We start from the raw sequence: 18,157 nt of genomic DNA, 5'->3' as shown, positions 1-18,157 counted from the left end.
CCTTTACTTTGTTATATTGTGATCATTAATATTGATTTTTATCGTGGTAGGTATTTTGATGAAAAATAACACATATGTTAGAGATTAATCGAACCGTAATGGAGTAAGTTTTTATAATGAAGAATATCTAGAAAGATAATAGTACAAAAAGTTCAAAACTTAAATTATTTATTTGTTACCTAAAAGAAAAATAAAGAAAAAGGTGACTACTTCTCTACCCTCACATAAATTGAGGGTAGTTGCCCTATGCTGATGTGGCACCAATGAAATTCATCCACGTGTATTTAAGTCAAACATAATTAATTTTTTACCATAAATTATTTTGACTACTTTTATTTTCAATTAATTATATTTTATGTTACTAGTTTTCTTTAATTATATTTTAGACAATGTGTAAATATAATTAGAATTAATTTGATCATTAATGCTTGTTTCTAAATATTATATATTGATTCTAAAATATCAATGTTATTAGTAAAATAAAATCAATGTTATAGGCTCGAAAAAATAAATATATATCAATGTTAGTTTAAATAAAAATAATAAGAGAACAAAAACAACAAAGAAAAAAAAACTAATATCTCTAATTTAAATACACAATTCCACTTGTACATTTATTAAATGAAATCAAATAATGCTTCAAAAAAAATCAAAACAAATAATTTATGCTATTCTGGTGTAAATACTCCCTCCGTTTCAAATTACTTGTTGTTTTAAAAAAAAATTGTTAACTATCTAAGTCACTCATGTAAATTCCAAATATTTAGGAGTAGTCGAAACCGTAAAAGATTTATATATTTGGAAAATTAAAGTTTGTTTTTTTAAGTTTTCAAAAAAAAATGTTTGTTTTTTTTAAAAAATTGGTACATAACATATTAAATTTATTGGAAAGATAAAATGCATGGAAAAAAACAAATTAAGCTTATTGGTGAATTAAAATAAGGTATAATAAGAAATTGCAAAAATACACTTTCTTAATTTTTTTTTCTAAAATGACAAGTAATTTGAAACAGAGGGAGTATATAATATTTATTTTTGCAATCTCTTTAAATCATTGCATAGATTAACGTTGGTTGACATGATGTCGATCTTAGAAAAAAGAGGGGGAAAAATTAGGTTAAGTAATTAGGTTTAGGTTTGCGACAATGGTCCAACCTTTCTTTTAGTTCAGATGAACTATTTATATTTTTACTTGTGATCAATAGTTAAACCCTAAACAAGTTCAAGAGTTAGTTCGTCTTCTTATAATAGTCGAACCTTTTCATTTTGATCGGATAAATTTCAGGTAGACCGCACTTGTGATCGGGCGAGCTCCCGTGTGTATGTTTTCCGACAATGGTCCGACCTTTCTTTTAGTTCAGATGAACTATTTATATTTTTACTTCTAAACAAGTTCAAGAATTAGTTTGTCTTCGTAATTTCGTTTTGTCTTCTCTAAACTATTTTGTTTTCAATTTTTTCCCGATATGGACAACCAAAGCAAACAAAAACAAAATGACGATGAATATGAATCACATTCTATGACATAACAGGAAAAAATAAGGAAAAAAAAACAGGAAAAAATACGCTAAAAAACATAACATCTAAGAAATTAAAAATCACAAGTTTTAGAATCTTGAAGAAATCCGGTAGATCGGTGGCGAAGGCTGCAGTAAAGATTGACATCGGATAACACAAAAGCGGAGGAGCCGTAGAATGCTAACATGACGGTGGTGGAGGCTGCGGCAGAGATTGAAAGCATTAAGAAGAATAAGAAAGTTTTTTGACGATAAGAAGAAAGTTTTTTTTTTTTACGCGAAGAAAAAAGTTGTTTGAGACGTAATACAATTTGAAGAAGAAGCAAACAAATCAAAAGTAATTAGGTCCAAAATATAAATTCATAGAATATAATACATAAAATATAATTAATTGAAAATAAAAGTAGTCAAAATAATTTATGGTAAAAAATTAATTATGTTTGACTTAAATAAATGTGGATGAATTTCATTGGTGCCACATCATCATAGGGCACCTACCCTCAATTTATGTGAGGGTTAATTAGAAAAAACCAAAGAAAAACGAAGAAAAAGAAGAACATCAGGTAATTATAATAAAGTTGGTTACTATAAGGAAAGTTGACATGATTAGCTAATAAATAAAGTTGATGAAAAATTAATTAAAATGAGGTTCTTGAAGTACAACAAAAGGATTTAAGTTAATAGTGTCCATCTTTGGTAGCATATTTGTATAACTATTCTTTTTGCGAAAGGTGTGTTTGAGAGATATGATCCAACCTTTCTGCATGAAATTTCTAACTCATTAGCCTAGCCTAGCCTAGTGATGAAATTGAATTGTACCCCAGTGACCTGTTGTAACACATGCAACGATTCTGAAAAATACATTATTATTTTCTTAAATCCAGCTTGCCATGATTAAGCACAAAGCCACCAAAATTGCCTTCCCCGTTCAGGAGAGGTGTGTTGTCTTGTCTCTATATCTACGAAAAAAAATCCCCTCATGTTATTTTTTCCTTATGTTGAAATTTTGAATATCAGCCTCTCATCTAACATGTTTCTTTATTTTGTGACAGTTCTCATTTAATCTAACATATTGAATAAGAGTGAGTGTGTGATTAAAACATAAGGGCCATACTATACTATAAGGTTTCTTAAATGGGACTCTTATCACACACACACACACACTGACACACACCACATATATTTTTTGTAGTTACTATAAAACAGTACATAGATTTTGTGGGTTGCAATGTTCTAAACTTATTGTGTATATTACTCAAAGTTACAATGAAGGAAAGGAAGAGCTTTCATTTTCTGTCTATAGCGCGATCCAGATATTCAATTTACTCGCTTCAGTTGGTAAGGTAAGTGCGTTATTTAGTTGTTTATTTGTTTGTGAGTATAATAAAATAGTCCCACATCGCTTACATGAATAGCATTTGCAGTGTTTATATAATGCTTCAACACATAATAGTTCGTCCCTTCGGGGACATCCGATAAAATTGGAACGATACAGAGAAGATTAGCATGGCCCCTGCGCAAGGATGACACGCACAAATCGAGAAATGGTCCAAATTTTTTTTCACTTTTTTTCTCTCTTCATCAATTGCGTTTTCCTTTTTTGAAGAATCCTATGCAGCATCGCCATTGTTCCCTCTTATTGTCTCAATTCATTTTTAAGTTTTGTTCCTAATTTTACGGTTTTCTTTTTCTTCTTTTTTGCAGATTACAAACAAAACCCTAGACGGATTAACGAGTAGATGAAGATAATCTAGTTGCAGTAAAGTAAATCAATGCGCTATTTGTCTATTGATTATCTTAATTTTCAAATGTAGGGTTAATTTTTTGTAAGGTTTGATTTTTATAGCTTACATTGAAATGCAGTGTCACTAGATTTTATATGATATTAACATGTATGTATGTGTTACTACTTACTGCTAAATTTGTCAATAAAAATCCCTCCTTTTATACATTTTTTTTTGTGATATAATCATATAAAACATAATTGAAGTATTGCTCCTAACTTTTTTGTTGTCTCTTCTTAATTGCTGATTTTTATATGTCTATTTACCTTCCGTCTTTGTTGAATGTCTTTTTCTTATGATTAAGGAAACAAGTTAGATGTAATTCAATTTCAGGAGAAACTGCACTACAAAATATATTGACTTACTTTCAAGTTTTTCTTCAAAGTGTTTCCTTTTCTAAAATTCCTAAAACAAAGTTCAGCTGAATAAACTCTGCGAGACGTTAAGCAACGGAACCAACACAACACAGATAATTAATAAGCTCTAAGACAAACTTAATAATAATGGCTGTAGTTTGCTTTATCACTCCTCTCCATGCTACTTAGTCTTCCAATTCATTGCTTTTGGGTTTCTATCTCTGCAAGAACAATTTTTTGAGTGTTTCGTGTCAAATTCCCATTTGCATAGGTCATAGTATAGTATCATCAACACCTTTTTTTAACCCTTTTCATTCCACATTTGTAACCCCCTTGTTGAACATCTTACTTTTCATTCCATCCTTAAACTTAACTGAGATTGGGACAGTTAAGGCTGAAGCCTCTATTAATCTGCATGATTTCATGGCAGCTCACATTTCTGTGAGTGAAACTGGATATCTTTGGACCTTGTATAACCAATGCTGCAAAGGTGGTAGACATAATCATCTAGCCTTATATCAGTCTAGGGTCCAATGCACTGTGGAATCACATTTCCAGCTCCCATGGCAAAAGCTCCAGCTGGTTTGTCTTCATCAAGTACTAGTCTTCATGTGTGGTTAGTCACATCTTTTTATCATGATTTCAGATTTGACAGATGCAAGGCTCCATCTTGCGTGAGCTGAACAGATAAGAGTTCCAATTCCACTGACATGAGGATATGCCATTGAGGTGCCTTACATGACAGAGAAGTTCACACTTTTAGTGTCCTCTGGAAGGCCTATCGGATCAAGGTTCCGAGGCCATGCAGCAATGAGGTTGAATCCTGGCGCTATACCATCTGGTTTAAGGATTGAAGGGTTTGTAAAATTTGGCCCTCTGACTGAGAATCCTGTGTACACTTTGTTATTACAGTTCCTCAAAATTCAAACCGAGCAAGTGGCCTTGTTGTGGAGTTTATGTAAGATTTCAAGTCGACTAATTCATCAGATCCTACCAATGTTGCAGGCAAGACATGAACATCCACCGAATCTTCTTCTAAGTTTTGCTGTGTGTTTGCCAAGATCATAGAAGCACAACCTGCTTCTTCACAACTTGACCCTTCTCTGATCTTCCATTGACACCTCAATTGCATTCCGCCATTTTGCCTTGAACATTGTCCTTTGGAAGAGACCCTTTGAGGCAAGGTTGCTTCTTCCAAGGTTAGTTATTGGGATTCTGCATATTTTCTCTGGATGTATTATGCTTATAAGTTATAAGGCATATGTGTTTGTTCCGGTTTTTCCCATATTTGAGTTTGATTGGATTTTATGTTTGAGTAGGAAGAATAAGGCATGCCCATTATCTTCTCGGATATTTCATTGCAGAAACCTGGTATAAGTAATGAGCTGTTTACTGTGTTCATTTTCGTTATTTTTTGTGCCTTCAAATTTATGAAATGGACTTCGTTTGGAAATTTCTTATTTAATATTATTAGAGAATATAAATGTATTACAGTTTATAGGTTCAGTAATAAGTCTAAACAATGTAATACAACTCTGGTTAGTAAACTAGTCATCTAACTCTAGTGTAGTTCTCTATCCTATACAGCTGGCACTTAGAAGTGCCACCTAGCTTACAAGTCCAAGTACTATAAATATGTATCACATTGTATTGAATCATCGAGAAACGAAAATATAGAATTCAGTTACAAAGTTAGTTACGTTTCTTTCTCTCTCAATCTCCAAGATTCTTCTCACCACAACAATGGTGGCTTTCTAACAGCATAGATTGTGTTTTGTCTTGTTATCTGGATGTTGCTTCTATCGTTACTGCATTTTATTGAGAACATTAATTCTTTGAAGGAGTTTGGATGGAATTGAAACAAGAACCAAAATTTAAATGAATTGTGTGTTATGTATTGATTGATTGTTTAGTTGTATATCATATAAATCAAGAAACTAAGCTTACAAGAAGTTCTTCTGTATGTTGTGCTAGGAATATGGATGATAACAAAATTAGGGGTTTACCGGTTAATCATACATTGTTATGGTTATATGGTTGATGTAATTCCACATTATTTGGTTTTATTTTCTTAAAACTTTAATGGATTGCACGAGTTAACATACATAAATATGAGACCCGCAATATCTGTTTTTTTTAGCTTATCTAGTGCTACATTGTAATGTGTATCATGGTTTTGAGAAATAATGGAAGTTTATGGTTACAGTGCATATTCAGCAGAATAATAATAATAATATGTTGCTGAAATGGAGGAATTGTTTATGACTGATGTTGAAGAGGGTAATCAACAACAGCCAGAGCTAGCTCTAGTAGGTTCAAGTTGTCTGTTTTGTATTGTATGGAGAGGGAGCCTATATATCGCTAACGTTGGAGACTCCCGTGCTGTAATGGGTTATTTGGATCCATTTAATAGATTCAATATTCGGCAGTTAGTCGAAGATCACAATGCTCGTAATCGTAACAGGCATATTAAAAAAGAACTCGAGAAGTTGCATCCAAAAGATCCGACTACTGTGACTTATAATTTTGACGCATGGCGTGTTCGAGGCATAAGTGAAATAAGCAGTTGTATAAGAAATGCATATTTGAAGCGGGCACCGTTCACTTTAACCTCATCCTTCCGAGTCCCACAGTCGGAACTTGCACCTTCTGATTTTTCCCAACCTTTGCTATCAGCAGAACCTGCAATATCTTCAAGAGTCTTAAATGACGTTGATAAATTCATTATATTTGGATCTGGTGGACTTTGGAAATTGTTGTCAAATTGGCAAGCAGCTGAAATTGTTCACACCAATCCACGAGATGTATGCATGGCTTGTTCTTTCTAGCTACTCGTTTTCCCTATTATTATTATTATTATTATTATTATTATTATTATTATTATTATTATTATTATTATTATTATTTACTACTATTATGGTTTGTTTGTTTATGGTATGGCATGTTGGCCTTTTGTTGCAGGGAATCGCGAAAAGGATTTTGATGACTGCTCTACAGATTGCAGCTAAATGAAATAATATAAGCTATAGCGAGCTTCAGGAGATTCCTACGGGACATGGTGTTATTAGGGGTCCTAGTGTTTCTGTTGAAGGGACTAGGCCGGCTTATCATGATGATATCTCTGTGATTGTTGTATTCTTCGACAAAAAGCCAGAACTGAATCCGACTGTGAGGCCAGTGGTGACCTCGGTGCCAGGAATCGATTCCTTCAGAGGCTTCTCTGACGAGTGTAACAGGAAATAAGTATTAGGAATTAGGTAGTTTATTTTAAATAATTTATTTTATGTTATTTTACATTTTTATCCTTTAGGGTTGTATTTAAAGGCATTGTGCCTCACTTTGACAATCAATCCATGAATGAACAATTAATTATCTTCTTCTCTCAAAAATCAAAACTCTCTCATTTATGTTTACATAATCTCATTTGTACCGAATTCTACTCAATTCATTAGAATTCCTACTTTGAGACTCGATTCTATCGGTTTCGTCCCTAGAATCTATTTATCCGTTATAATTGGTATCGTGAGCCTTTGATTCGGCGCGAATTATGGGTCCAAAATACAAATTGGTGAAAATTTTGAATGCACTTGATGTGGAAGACAAGATGGAAATGGGTTTATGTTTCATATGTGATAAACCATTTAATTTTGAACATCAATTGTGGCATCATAAAAATATTCAGATAGTAATGAAGGATGAAGAAGAAGAAGAAGAATCTGAATCGGAACATGAAGCTCTTCAGAAGCAGGTGGGTGGCCTTGTAGCAAACAACACCGAAGAACCACACAAAGAACAACACGAGGAAGTGAAACCAGAAAGTGAAGTTGTCACGCAGGATTTAAGTAGAATTGATGGGTCAAGGGTTTACACAGAGCTACATGAAGAGGAAGCTATGCAAAAATCTCAACCCCTTGCCGATTCTGCTCCTTTTCTCTCATACTCTCCATTCCATGACAATGCAGAGAAATCGCAGGGTCAAGCAAAAATGGTCGCAGATGCTGTATTGGAAACCAACACGAAGATGGAGCATCTCGACACCAACTCTTCTATCCTAGGCAATCGTCATGACACCCAATGTGTTCTCCCCATTTCGATTCCGGCAATAATTCCGCCACCGGAACCACCCGATAGGGTTGTCATTCCAATGCTATCACTCAATTTGTTTTTGCCGGTTACCACCACAAAGCATTTTGTATCAATCGCACCTGCATGTGTGTATTCATTTTCATTGTTTCAAAATTCCTGCCAACTGTTTGATGAAAAGCCACAGTGGCACAACTCTTCGGCAAGCCTCGCACCAACATGTACGATGAAACTGCCATGGTTTTGGGTAAAGGAGTTGAGAATTGCAGACCCAATATTGGACTGGGAAAAGCTTAAACGTGCCATATTTGAAAGGTTGCTGTTCCACACACCACCGAACAACAATTCTAATGCCACGGAGACTCTGACATTACCGCCGCCAATGACACCAGATCAAGATTTTCAGAGGACAAAAGCCATAGTCAAGGTTTTTCACTACTATTTCCTTATTGAAGGTTATGCTTCTAATTTTGTTTGGGGGTATTATGATGAAATCGTAAAGAGATTTTTCAGGACAATGTGGATTAATCTACTTAATTGTTGGGGAACAAATTTGTTTTTAAATTTTGTTTATCATAATTCAGTTGATGAAATTGATGGTTCCTTCCAAATGTTTGATGAAATGCTAGAGTGTCACATATGTGTTGGGAATGCCGTCTTTAGCATGTGCACAAATTATCAGTCTGAAGGTGTTTCTCTTGATTTTTCCAAAGGCCTACATTTGATATGTATAGCGCCTGATCGTTACACCTTATGCAACATGTTGCTTTTGTGTTCTTTGGAGTTTTTAAATTTTGGAAGGCATACTCCTTTTGTGGTAAAGTTTCCGATGACTATATCCTTATTGATGAATGGTAGGTGGGCTGAAAGAGAATTACAAAACAATTTATTGGAGGAGGATTGGTTGTTCATCAAGATCACTTCATTCTCTTGTTTTTGGCCTAAACTGTTCTTTGTTTGGGGAATGAGAAAATCCTTTAGAGAAATTTGTTCATATTTTTCATGTGATGGAAACATCACCTTAACAGAGCTAGTAGAGGAACCCCATGCAATTGTCTTACTCTTTCTATTATTATTGCAAAAAATTGGAACACTCAATGGCAGTTTCTTTATTCCCCCAATAAGGAATGTTTGGTTCCTAAGCAGCACACTAGTAAGACTTTGTTGCATCACACAATACCCTGCTGGGGATATTCTTAGTACTCAAATATATAGCATGATGAAGGACTATGCTATAACAATTGATGGTTGTTCAAAAGCCTATGAAGATGTCACTTTGTCATACCATTTTCTGTTGAATAATCACTTTGAGTTACACAATTTGAAGGGTACTGTACTTGAAAATATGTTGAAAGAAGCTTGGGTAAAAGCACTTGGAGAATATAAGTCCTTTAGGGGTTTTGGAGAAATTGTTTCTGTGTCACATCTAGCCTTTTTAAACACTGTGAGATGGCCAAAATTTGGTGCACTAGTCCAAGCTGTCTATATTGCAACCATTTCTGATTACAGGCATGCAAATTTAGTTGAAGAGGTTGCTCTGATTGTTAATATGATGGTGCAAAGTTATGCAGTAGCAAACTTTTGGAAAGAGGATAAGATGGATAATGAGAAAAACATGTTGACTCATGTCTACAATTCTCTTGCTTGGAAATTATGTGTAGCACCACTTTATGCTTCTTTCTACAATTTAACTAAGGATTTTTTGCTAATATTTCAACAGACAATGTTGGTAATTGTTTTACACAGGAAGATGGTCTACAAGGGTAGTTTTCGTGCTCCTAAAGTTTTAACCAAGTTGAAGGATTGGCTTCCAAAGCATGGATGTCAGAAGTTTGTTGCTAATTTTGATCTTGTTGTGGCTATTCTACATAGGAAAATGATTCAAAGGGGAAGTGTTCATGTTTCTTTAGTTCTACTCAAATGGAAGTTTTTACCTCAAGTTTTTACCTCCTAAGCATGGTAATTGGAAATTTTCATCATTGAGGACAAGGATGTTTGAAGGGGAGGGTATTGTAACAGGAAATAAGTATTAGGAATTAGGTAGTTTATTTTAAATAATTTATTTTATGTTATTTTACATTTTTATCCTTTAGGGTTGTATTTAAAGGCATTGTGCCTCACTTTGACAATCAATCCATGAATGAACAATTAATTATCTTCTTCTCTCAAAAATCAAAACTCTCTCATTTATGTTTACATAATCTCATTTGTACCGAATTCTACTCAATTCATTAGAATTCCTACTTTGAGACTCGATTCTATCGGTTTCGTCCCTAGAATCTATTTATCCGTTACAACGAGATTCATCCATCACCTTTTAGATATCTTGATGTTGTCTCTGAAGCACATCAATACCTTGAGAAGATTGTCTGACACGATTCATCCATCACCTTTTAGATATCTCAATGTTGTCTTTGAAGCACATAAATAGAGTTGGTTCATTCACTCAGTTTTGAGACAAGGAATATTATGTCTAGAACTGTATATAGGAAATAAACTTGAGTGACTCTGCCTAGTTTTAGAAATAACTAGTTCAAATTGTAACATTGCGCATCGTTTAACATCACCCAATTGTCTTTTATAATTACATAAACAGGTTTTTATATTTTTACATATTCATTCAGTCTTTCATGTTCAGAGTTTTATCCAATCAACACTCACTCACATTCTTCTTTGCTCTCCAATCACATTTTATCTTGTGGCACAGTGAAAATAGTTTCTTTCAAAAAATATCATGTTGTCATGGGTTGAAAATATCATGTTATCTGAAAATATCATGTTTATCAGATAATAGAAAAACAATTTCCATGTCTTAGCATCAGAACCAGATGGCAAAGCTTTGGTTAATGTTTCTGTCAAAACCAAGCCTTATAATGTGGGATGATCAAAGCTTTGCCAGATGACAGTTTTGATGTCATTTAGCGTCAGAAAAAGATTTGATATGTTCCGGATGCCCTATTGGCTTATACGGTATTCTTTCGTCTATTGCATATGATACAGTTAGTGGCTAATAGAATTAAGAACAAAAGGCATTCAGTGCTGCTAGAAAACTTACAGTACTGTATACAATTTTTTGGTTAAAAAAAGGACTTGAGTTTTTCTCATTACAAAAACAAAGGGGGGCATGGGTAGGGTTACTCCAATGCTTAAGGCGAAAATGGAAATGTTAAGATTTAACTTTGGCGCAGTGGCATATTTTTTGTTAGAAATATGGTCGAATCAGACCCAACTCATGCCTGCTTGCGACAGCTGTGCGATTTTTTTTACTTCTCAGTTGAGCATGCTCCTAAACTGCCTGCGCATTTGGACCTCAAAAACAAAAGTGAAGATCATCTTTCATCAGTATCTCACATTGAGGACAAGTCGCCAGACAGTTCACCCCTGCACTAATTTCTCGTGTATTGGTAGGCAGTCTCCACACGAAAACTTTAATCTTATGAGGCGCTTTCCCCCACCACAGATCAATCCAGTTCCCTTGCACTCTCACTAACCTGACTCTGAAGTCTGATACCAATACCATATTACATTCTTCTAGCCTCATTGGCATTTTAGCCTTTACCGACATTTTTATTTGTCAGAGCCATAGTTTTAATTCTCTAACCTATGAACCATAATGTGAATGTTGTGTGCATAAAAAGTGGAACGCAAATAAATATAGTTCAAACGCAGAAAATAGAGGTCAATATTCAAGTGATAGTGATTGCCACTTACGATGAATCCGTTTAAAAAAAGACATGAGATAAATCAATATTTGAGACAATTTAATACCATGAAATAGTGCACACATTTCAACATTATATTGTGTTCGGTAAATATAATTTAGTCGGTAGCTGCAGAGATATTTGATATGTGTGGGGTGCATGTTCAAACATGTGATTTTCGACACTTAATGTGTGTGATTCATGTAACTAGACTATTTGGAAAGAAAAAAAAAATCACATTATAATGTTAGTTTTTGAAATATCTTCATATTCATAAGTATGTATAAGTATAAAACAAGTTAAATCCATAACATAAACTGGAGAGAACTGTTTAATGAAAATTGTGAAACAGTGGGTATCTTTGGCACTGATGGTATACCTATGTTTGGTATGGTGAAGGGTGTAGGGACTAGTGATTTGTTTTGTATGAGAATAACTATACAGTTTAATCACAATCATAGCAGTGGAAGGGAAGAAGATTGGAGAGACTTATTTTACTCGCTTCAGTTGGTAAGGTAAGTGCGCTATTTAGTTGTTTATTTGTTTGTGATTGTGAGGATAATATAATAGTCCCACATCGCTTACTTGAATGAAGTTTGCACTGTTTATATAACACTTCAACACATTATACTGCGTCCCTTCGGGGACATCCGATAAAATTGGAACGATACAGAGAAGATTAGCATGGCCCCTGCGCAAGGATGACACGCACAAATCGAGAAATGGTCCAAATTTTTTTTCACTTTTTTTCATTCGAATTCGTTCTCTTTCTTTCTTAATTAATCTGCGTTTTCCGAATGTATCTCCATTTTTCCCTCTTAATCAAGGTTTTAAATAGCGGTCGCGGTCACGGTCGCGGTCGCGTCAAGAATTTCGCGATTTCGGCTGTTACGGCTGTTGCGTTGTGAAATACGGTCGTCGCGGTGTGAATAAATCACAATATCGCACAAATCTTATTAAAATTATTTGTACTATGATATTTGTATAACAACTTAAATATGAGATAAATGTAAAGTTTTGAACTTGGAAAGAGTTAAAAAGATATAACACTTTATAATTTATGTTCATATTTGTATTAAAAATGTGATTTTTATGCATTTCTATTGGAAAAAATAGAAATCTCTATCTATTAGCATTTTGTCGCGGCCGTATTGCGTTTCTTTGCGGCTGTATCGGTGTTTCGTCGCGGCCGTAACGGCGTTTCGGCGTGATTTTTTTTCACCATATAAAAACGGTGAAAAACGGTAACGTTAGGCCCCAATACCTTTTTGTCGCGGCCGTTTTCGCGGTAACGGACCTTTATTTAAAACCTTGCTCTTAATGTCTGAATTAATTTGATGTTTTGTTGCTGATTTTTGGGTTTTTTTCGTTTTTGCAGTTTGAAGCTGTTGGTGGAAAGTATTGAAGATTACAATCAACTGCTAAATTTAGGGTTTATTTTTTTTCTTTTTGCAGATTGAATAAATTTTTGCTTTGTTTGAATGTTTATTTACTTTGTGTCATTGTTGAATTGAATATCTTAATACTTTATGGGAAAGATAACAACTTAGATTTCATTCATGATTTTGGAAAATTTCATGAGAAACTGTTCTAGGAAAATTTGTCTGAGAAAAAGAAAAATTGATACCTGAACAAAAGTAAAGAAGAGATTTTTTTACTAAAAATTGGCAGGAACAATTATTTAACCTTTATAAATGAACTTATTTTCCAGATTTCATTCTAGATTTTTTTTTGTCTACTAAAACTCATAAAGCAAAGTTTAGCATAAACTCTGCTATTAGACATAAATAAAGCAATGAAACCAATGCAACAATGATAATAAATAAGCTCTAAACTTAATAATAATGGTTGTTTTTGTTGTTGTTGTTTTGTTCATGCTACTTAGCCTTCCAACTCACTGATATTGGACTTCTAACTTTGTAAGAACCATTTTGTGAGTTTATCCATGTCAAATGTCCTTCTGCAAAGTTCATGTTATGGTCGCCTTTTTAAACCCTTTTTCTTGATATGAACCAAACCCTGTAGCTCAAGCTTTGATTTATTTGTTTGAATACTAGTTTCTTGGGTTTCACTATTACTTTTACTCCTTGAGGTGCCATAACCTCCACTGAGTAGATGGAGTTAGGACTTCCCACATTTGTTACCCTCCTGCTGAACATTTTTCTTTTCATTCCGCCCGTAAATATTACTGAGATTGAGGGATAGTTAAGGCTGAAGCCTCTATTCATCTGAATGATTGCATGGCAGCTTACGTTTCTGTGTGTGATACTGAATATTTCTGACTTTGTATAACCAATGCTGCAGAGGTGGTTGACATAATCATCTGGCTTGATATCGTATATCAGTCCGGGATTCAATTAATCTTTGGCTACCTGGATTGGCTTGATTAAAATCAGCTACAAATAGCTAGAGTGGTAGAAGGTTCACTTTGTTTGCATTGCTGAAGAATGAAGTTGGTATGTGATAACTCTGAATAAGTCTTCACTTTTTATAGTTTGACTCCAAAAGAAGAAAATATGGCATTTGGGAGGCCCTGAAAGTAGAGAGAGAATTCGTATTAGATTTTTTATTTCTTAAAACTCGATCTTTTTGATCACTTTTTCGATATTTTGTTGGGATGAGTATAGATTTTTATTTTTTAGGGGATGGGGTGTGTATGGTTTTATATCTTTATTGTATTTGTGACTAGAGTTCTGACACTACAGCTATTGTTGCTGTTTCCTTGCCTTTTCTATTTGTTCCAGTTCTGTAGATGTCATTTGATTCTTTCGCGTATGAATGTTAAGTAAATTGAGATTCATGTGTTGTTATTGATTTGATCATAATCTGTTTATTATGTAGCAGTAGCACTACTACTTTTGCTTTCAAGCAAATAGCGTCTAAATCTTCTAAACTCACAGCTTTGTGCAATGATCAATCATACATTTTGCATCTCTCTATGTATATAGTTTACTATGCTATGTCTTTTTTTAGGTTGGTAATTCTCCTTTTACTCGCCCTACTATGTTGAAGTCTCTCGAGGACATTTTATTGATGCAGGAAAAATTATGGTAATAGGTTACATCTATCGTGTTGAATGAGTGCACTTTATGAAAATCATTAGTGAATCAAAATAACACCATTTTCACTTTCTTCCTGAATTTTTTCATTTCCTCTCATATGGTTATAGCTCTGTTTTACATTATACATAAGTGACCTAAACAAGTTTCTCAGTTCTTTTTATGTGCCTTGATGTTTGAGAAGTGCATGTTTAGATTGTTTTCGAATGGATATAACTTATTGACACCGGAGCAGCCAACCATTAGGAAGAAAATACTAATAAGATAACGATAAACAGAAATTACTTCTTTGGTCACGCAAGTTCTGTATGGTGTGATGCTCGCTCTGCACACTTGAATTTTGAACTTCTCTGTCTATATGTTGAATTTGACAAGTTTTCTTGATTTTTTCTGTTTAGATAAACTTTTGGTTGTTTCTACAGATGTTTCTTGGTACACTAATAATGTTGTTGGACTGGACATGCTAAACAGTGATGTTAGTTGCTGCAAATGTGAAATAAATGGGAGAAGATATCAGTGATGTTTCTATTTGGGATAGAGCAATTAGTGTCGCATTTTGCGTTTGGACGAGTTAAGGTGGTTTGAAGTTTTGTTGAAGATAAGAGAAGACATGGAATGAAGTTCTCACATGATGTTGTGTAGCATTAATCCAAAGGTTACTCAGCTTTGTTGATATTGGGTACTGTATTTTAGTTTCTTTACTGTAAATCCATCACCAAATATCTGTATATGATGCAAACAAATCTTCCAATTTCATTCGTAGGAACTTTCCATAGTTGCAAATATTAACAATTTGATTTACTAACATTCATTACTCCTCTTTTTTATTCCTAAATTAAGATTAACAGTGGTGGGACTGTTTCTCAGCGATTAAGGAGCATGAATTCTCTCCATTTAATTTTCCTCAATTTCTTTAATCTCCATCTTTCAATTCACCTTTTTCTTCTTTTCCTTTTCTCTCTCCACCCAAATCAATGGTTCAAAACAAAATTTATCCTAAATTAACATGAGAGAATACACTCTCACGATTAACCTAAAAAGTTGGCCTCTAATAAAAAGTACAATTTTTTATATCAAAAAATTGTTCTCTATTTACTCCCTCCGTTCCATTTTATAAGACCTCGTTTGACTAAATACACTATTCATATGTCTTGTTTTGACTGTATTTTTCTACAAGGATATAAATGTAAATATTATTATATAAAATCTTGTTTAATTTGTTTCGACGAGTATTCTAAAAATATCAAATTTCTATAATTTTTACTAATACACAATTAAAGATATTCATAATCAAAGTTATGTATTGGTGTGCGTGCAGTGGTCAAATAATTCTTATATTTTAGGACGAAGGGAGTATTTCCTATTTTAGTATGTTTAATAAGTGCTCCGGAATACACAAACTTTAAAGCCAACACCATTGGAGTACTAGACCACCCCAAGACCCAAATGGATTTTAAAAAAATACTAATACTGTAGTTTTCTAAAGTGTCGATTAGTCTTTTAAAGGACAGTTTGATCTTACGTTTAACCTTTTTATTTGAGATCATCCAATATGTCATATGAGTTGTGTGTGAAAGTTATGCAGCAACCAATAGCGGCGTCAAGAAGCGGCGTTTTGTACTTTTTTGAATTTCTATTTATTTTTGACAAAATAATGCAAAAGGTTCATGAATCATGAGGTACTATTACTAACACATTCAACCTTTTCAATTTCAACTTATCCACAAAGCACATCAATTTGATCAAGGTCTTCAACTTTTTAATTATTTTTGTCTTTATATTTTGGTGTTGAATTGTTTATTAATTATTAAAGAAAAAAAATCTGATGATCATTAAAATATTAATGTATCTAGTCAATAATATAGTTTAGATACATTAATATTTTAATATATCTAAAAATAAACTTCCGATTATATTAAGTATTGGAGAGAGTATACTAATGGCTTTGGCTAACATGGAAGACTTCATCAAGTCTTCCATGGTGCACAAGTTGTCCATATTATTATAACGAATACGAATTTTACAAAATCGATCGTTGGATTGAAAGTTTATATCGTATAGATCATCCATAATTTTTTTAAAAAAAAATCGAAAATCGTATGATATGTTATTGAGACCAATCAAGATTAACGGTATACAATAAAAACTCATAAACCGTTAATTTTGATGGGTCTCAATAACATATCAAACGATTTTTGATTTTTTTAAAATAAATTATGGATGATCTATACAATATAAATTTTCAATCCAACGGTCGATTTTGTAAAATTCGTATTCGTTATAATAATATGAGCAACTTGTGCACCATGGAAGACTTGATGAAGTCTTCCATGTTAGAATTGGCCTATACTAATATACTAATAATGTTCCAACAATAGCAAGATATTGCAATCTCATCGATACTAGAGAAAGATATCTTCAAATATTTTCATATAGTAATGTTGCCACGATAGCCAGATATTGCAATCTCAATGATACTCTACACAAGGATATCTTGAAATTCCCACAAGGAAAAGATATGTTGAAATTTTATCGATTTAAAAAATAGATAAAATTTGATGAAAGAAACATATTTGAAGGAAACCATGCAATTTTTTTAACTATTATCACACGTGCATTTTTTTTTAAAATTAAAGAACTATTGGACTAAGTGTATGTTTGGTTTAACTTTCAGGTGAGCTAAAACTAATTTTAGAGGATTAATGGTTAGTTGGTTCAATGGTGATTTGACGTTGAACTATTGATGATAGAACTGACCCCCGAACTAAATTAAACTGGTGGCGAAAACCAAATTTAAAAACAATCATTTTGGAGGAGTATAATTAATCTTGACATGGTTGGTTGCTCTTGAGTAAAAACTGATTCTACTTAAAGTTGGAAATTATAGTTTCTTATTCTATAATTTATTTTTACACTCAAATTATTATTTAGCTCACTTTTATATGAATGTATCCAAATATAAATAATTTTATTATCAACTTATTTTAATCAGAATTAATTTTATAGAATCAAATTTTTCACCGGAAAACCAAAGATAGGCTAGAAATTCCACTTTAAAAGTAAATACTACTCCGGCCTCTTTTGTAAGCAAATATGCTCATTTGCACACTTATTAAGAAATTATTTTTTTGTCTTAATTTTATGTAAAATATCTATTATAATTCCTAAAACGACCTTAAATTTGCATTGTAATTATACAATCATTTTCAAAAGTAAAACAATTAATAAGGGTAATTTTGGAAAAATAGAATTAAATAAACTTGATTTTGGTAACTTTTGCTTATATTTAAGGCCAAATTTTTTTATTGACTTTTGCTTATAAATAAGGCCGGAGGGAGTAAGTGGAGTGTCCGCAGTTTAAATCCCGACTCTTGCATAATATATAAGATGTCAACTAAGCTATGCTTACGGGACATAGTGAATTTATTTATCCAAAAATTGACATTATATTAAAACTTTCAACTAAAAAAAGGTCAACATTTTAAGCATATAAGATATAGTAATCAATGATGTCACTTAGACTATTATTTATGCAAAAAATATATTCTCTTTATTCTTAATTATAAAGATAAAAAATTACTCTTTACTTATAATTGAGACTGAAATGGGTAATTTTTTGTTTATCTAATTTGATTAAATATATTAATTAATTAATGA

General features: G+C 32.9%; 1 protein-coding gene, 1 long non-coding RNA gene and 2 other non-coding genes across 10 annotated transcripts; all 4 read left to right on the top strand.

The window, feature by feature from the left end:
- The first annotated feature begins 2,728 nt into the window (after positions 1-2,728).
- Positions 2,729-6,879, top strand: LOC123890501 (probable protein phosphatase 2C 25). 7 transcript variants are annotated; one of them, XM_045940116.1, is made up of 5 exons: positions 2,771-2,860; positions 2,942-3,064; positions 3,222-4,856; positions 5,864-6,461; positions 6,619-6,879. In XM_045940116.1, exons 4-5 carry the CDS (start codon positions 5,904-5,906, stop codon positions 6,667-6,669), a joined length of 609 nt encoding a protein of 202 aa, XP_045796072.1. In that variant the 5' UTR covers positions 2,771-2,860; positions 2,942-3,064; positions 3,222-4,856; positions 5,864-5,903; the 3' UTR covers positions 6,670-6,879. The 7 variants fall into 7 exon arrangements, with proteins under 7 accessions (XP_045796077.1, XP_045796076.1, XP_045796074.1 ...); XM_045940117.1 differs by having other exon boundaries at positions 2,942-4,472; positions 4,570-4,856; XM_045940121.1 differs by lacking the exon at positions 2,942-3,064 and having other exon boundaries at positions 2,729-2,860; positions 3,222-3,281.
- On the top strand, positions 2,974-3,076 carry LOC123893413. Its single transcript, XR_006803508.1, has one exon. It is a non-coding gene; the product is annotated as a U6 spliceosomal RNA (small nuclear RNA).
- A 5,085-nt stretch (positions 6,880-11,964) lies between the features above and the next one.
- Positions 11,965-15,314, top strand: LOC123891546. Its single transcript, XR_006803151.1, has 3 exons — positions 11,965-12,166; positions 12,820-12,873; positions 13,746-15,314. It is a non-coding gene; the product is annotated as an uncharacterized LOC123891546 (long non-coding RNA).
- On the top strand, positions 12,076-12,178 carry LOC123893412. Its single transcript, XR_006803507.1, has one exon. It is a non-coding gene; the product is annotated as a U6 spliceosomal RNA (small nuclear RNA).
- Positions 15,315-18,157: the final 2,843 nt, after the last annotated feature.

The sequence above is a fragment of the Trifolium pratense genome, linkage group LG6 (assembly GCF_020283565.1).
Source record: "Trifolium pratense cultivar HEN17-A07 linkage group LG6, ARS_RC_1.1, whole genome shotgun sequence".
Lineage (NCBI taxonomy): Eukaryota > Viridiplantae > Streptophyta > Magnoliopsida > Fabales > Fabaceae > Trifolium > Trifolium pratense.
Note: the sequence above shows the minus strand (reverse complement) of the source record. Positions and strands in the feature narration are given on the sequence as shown.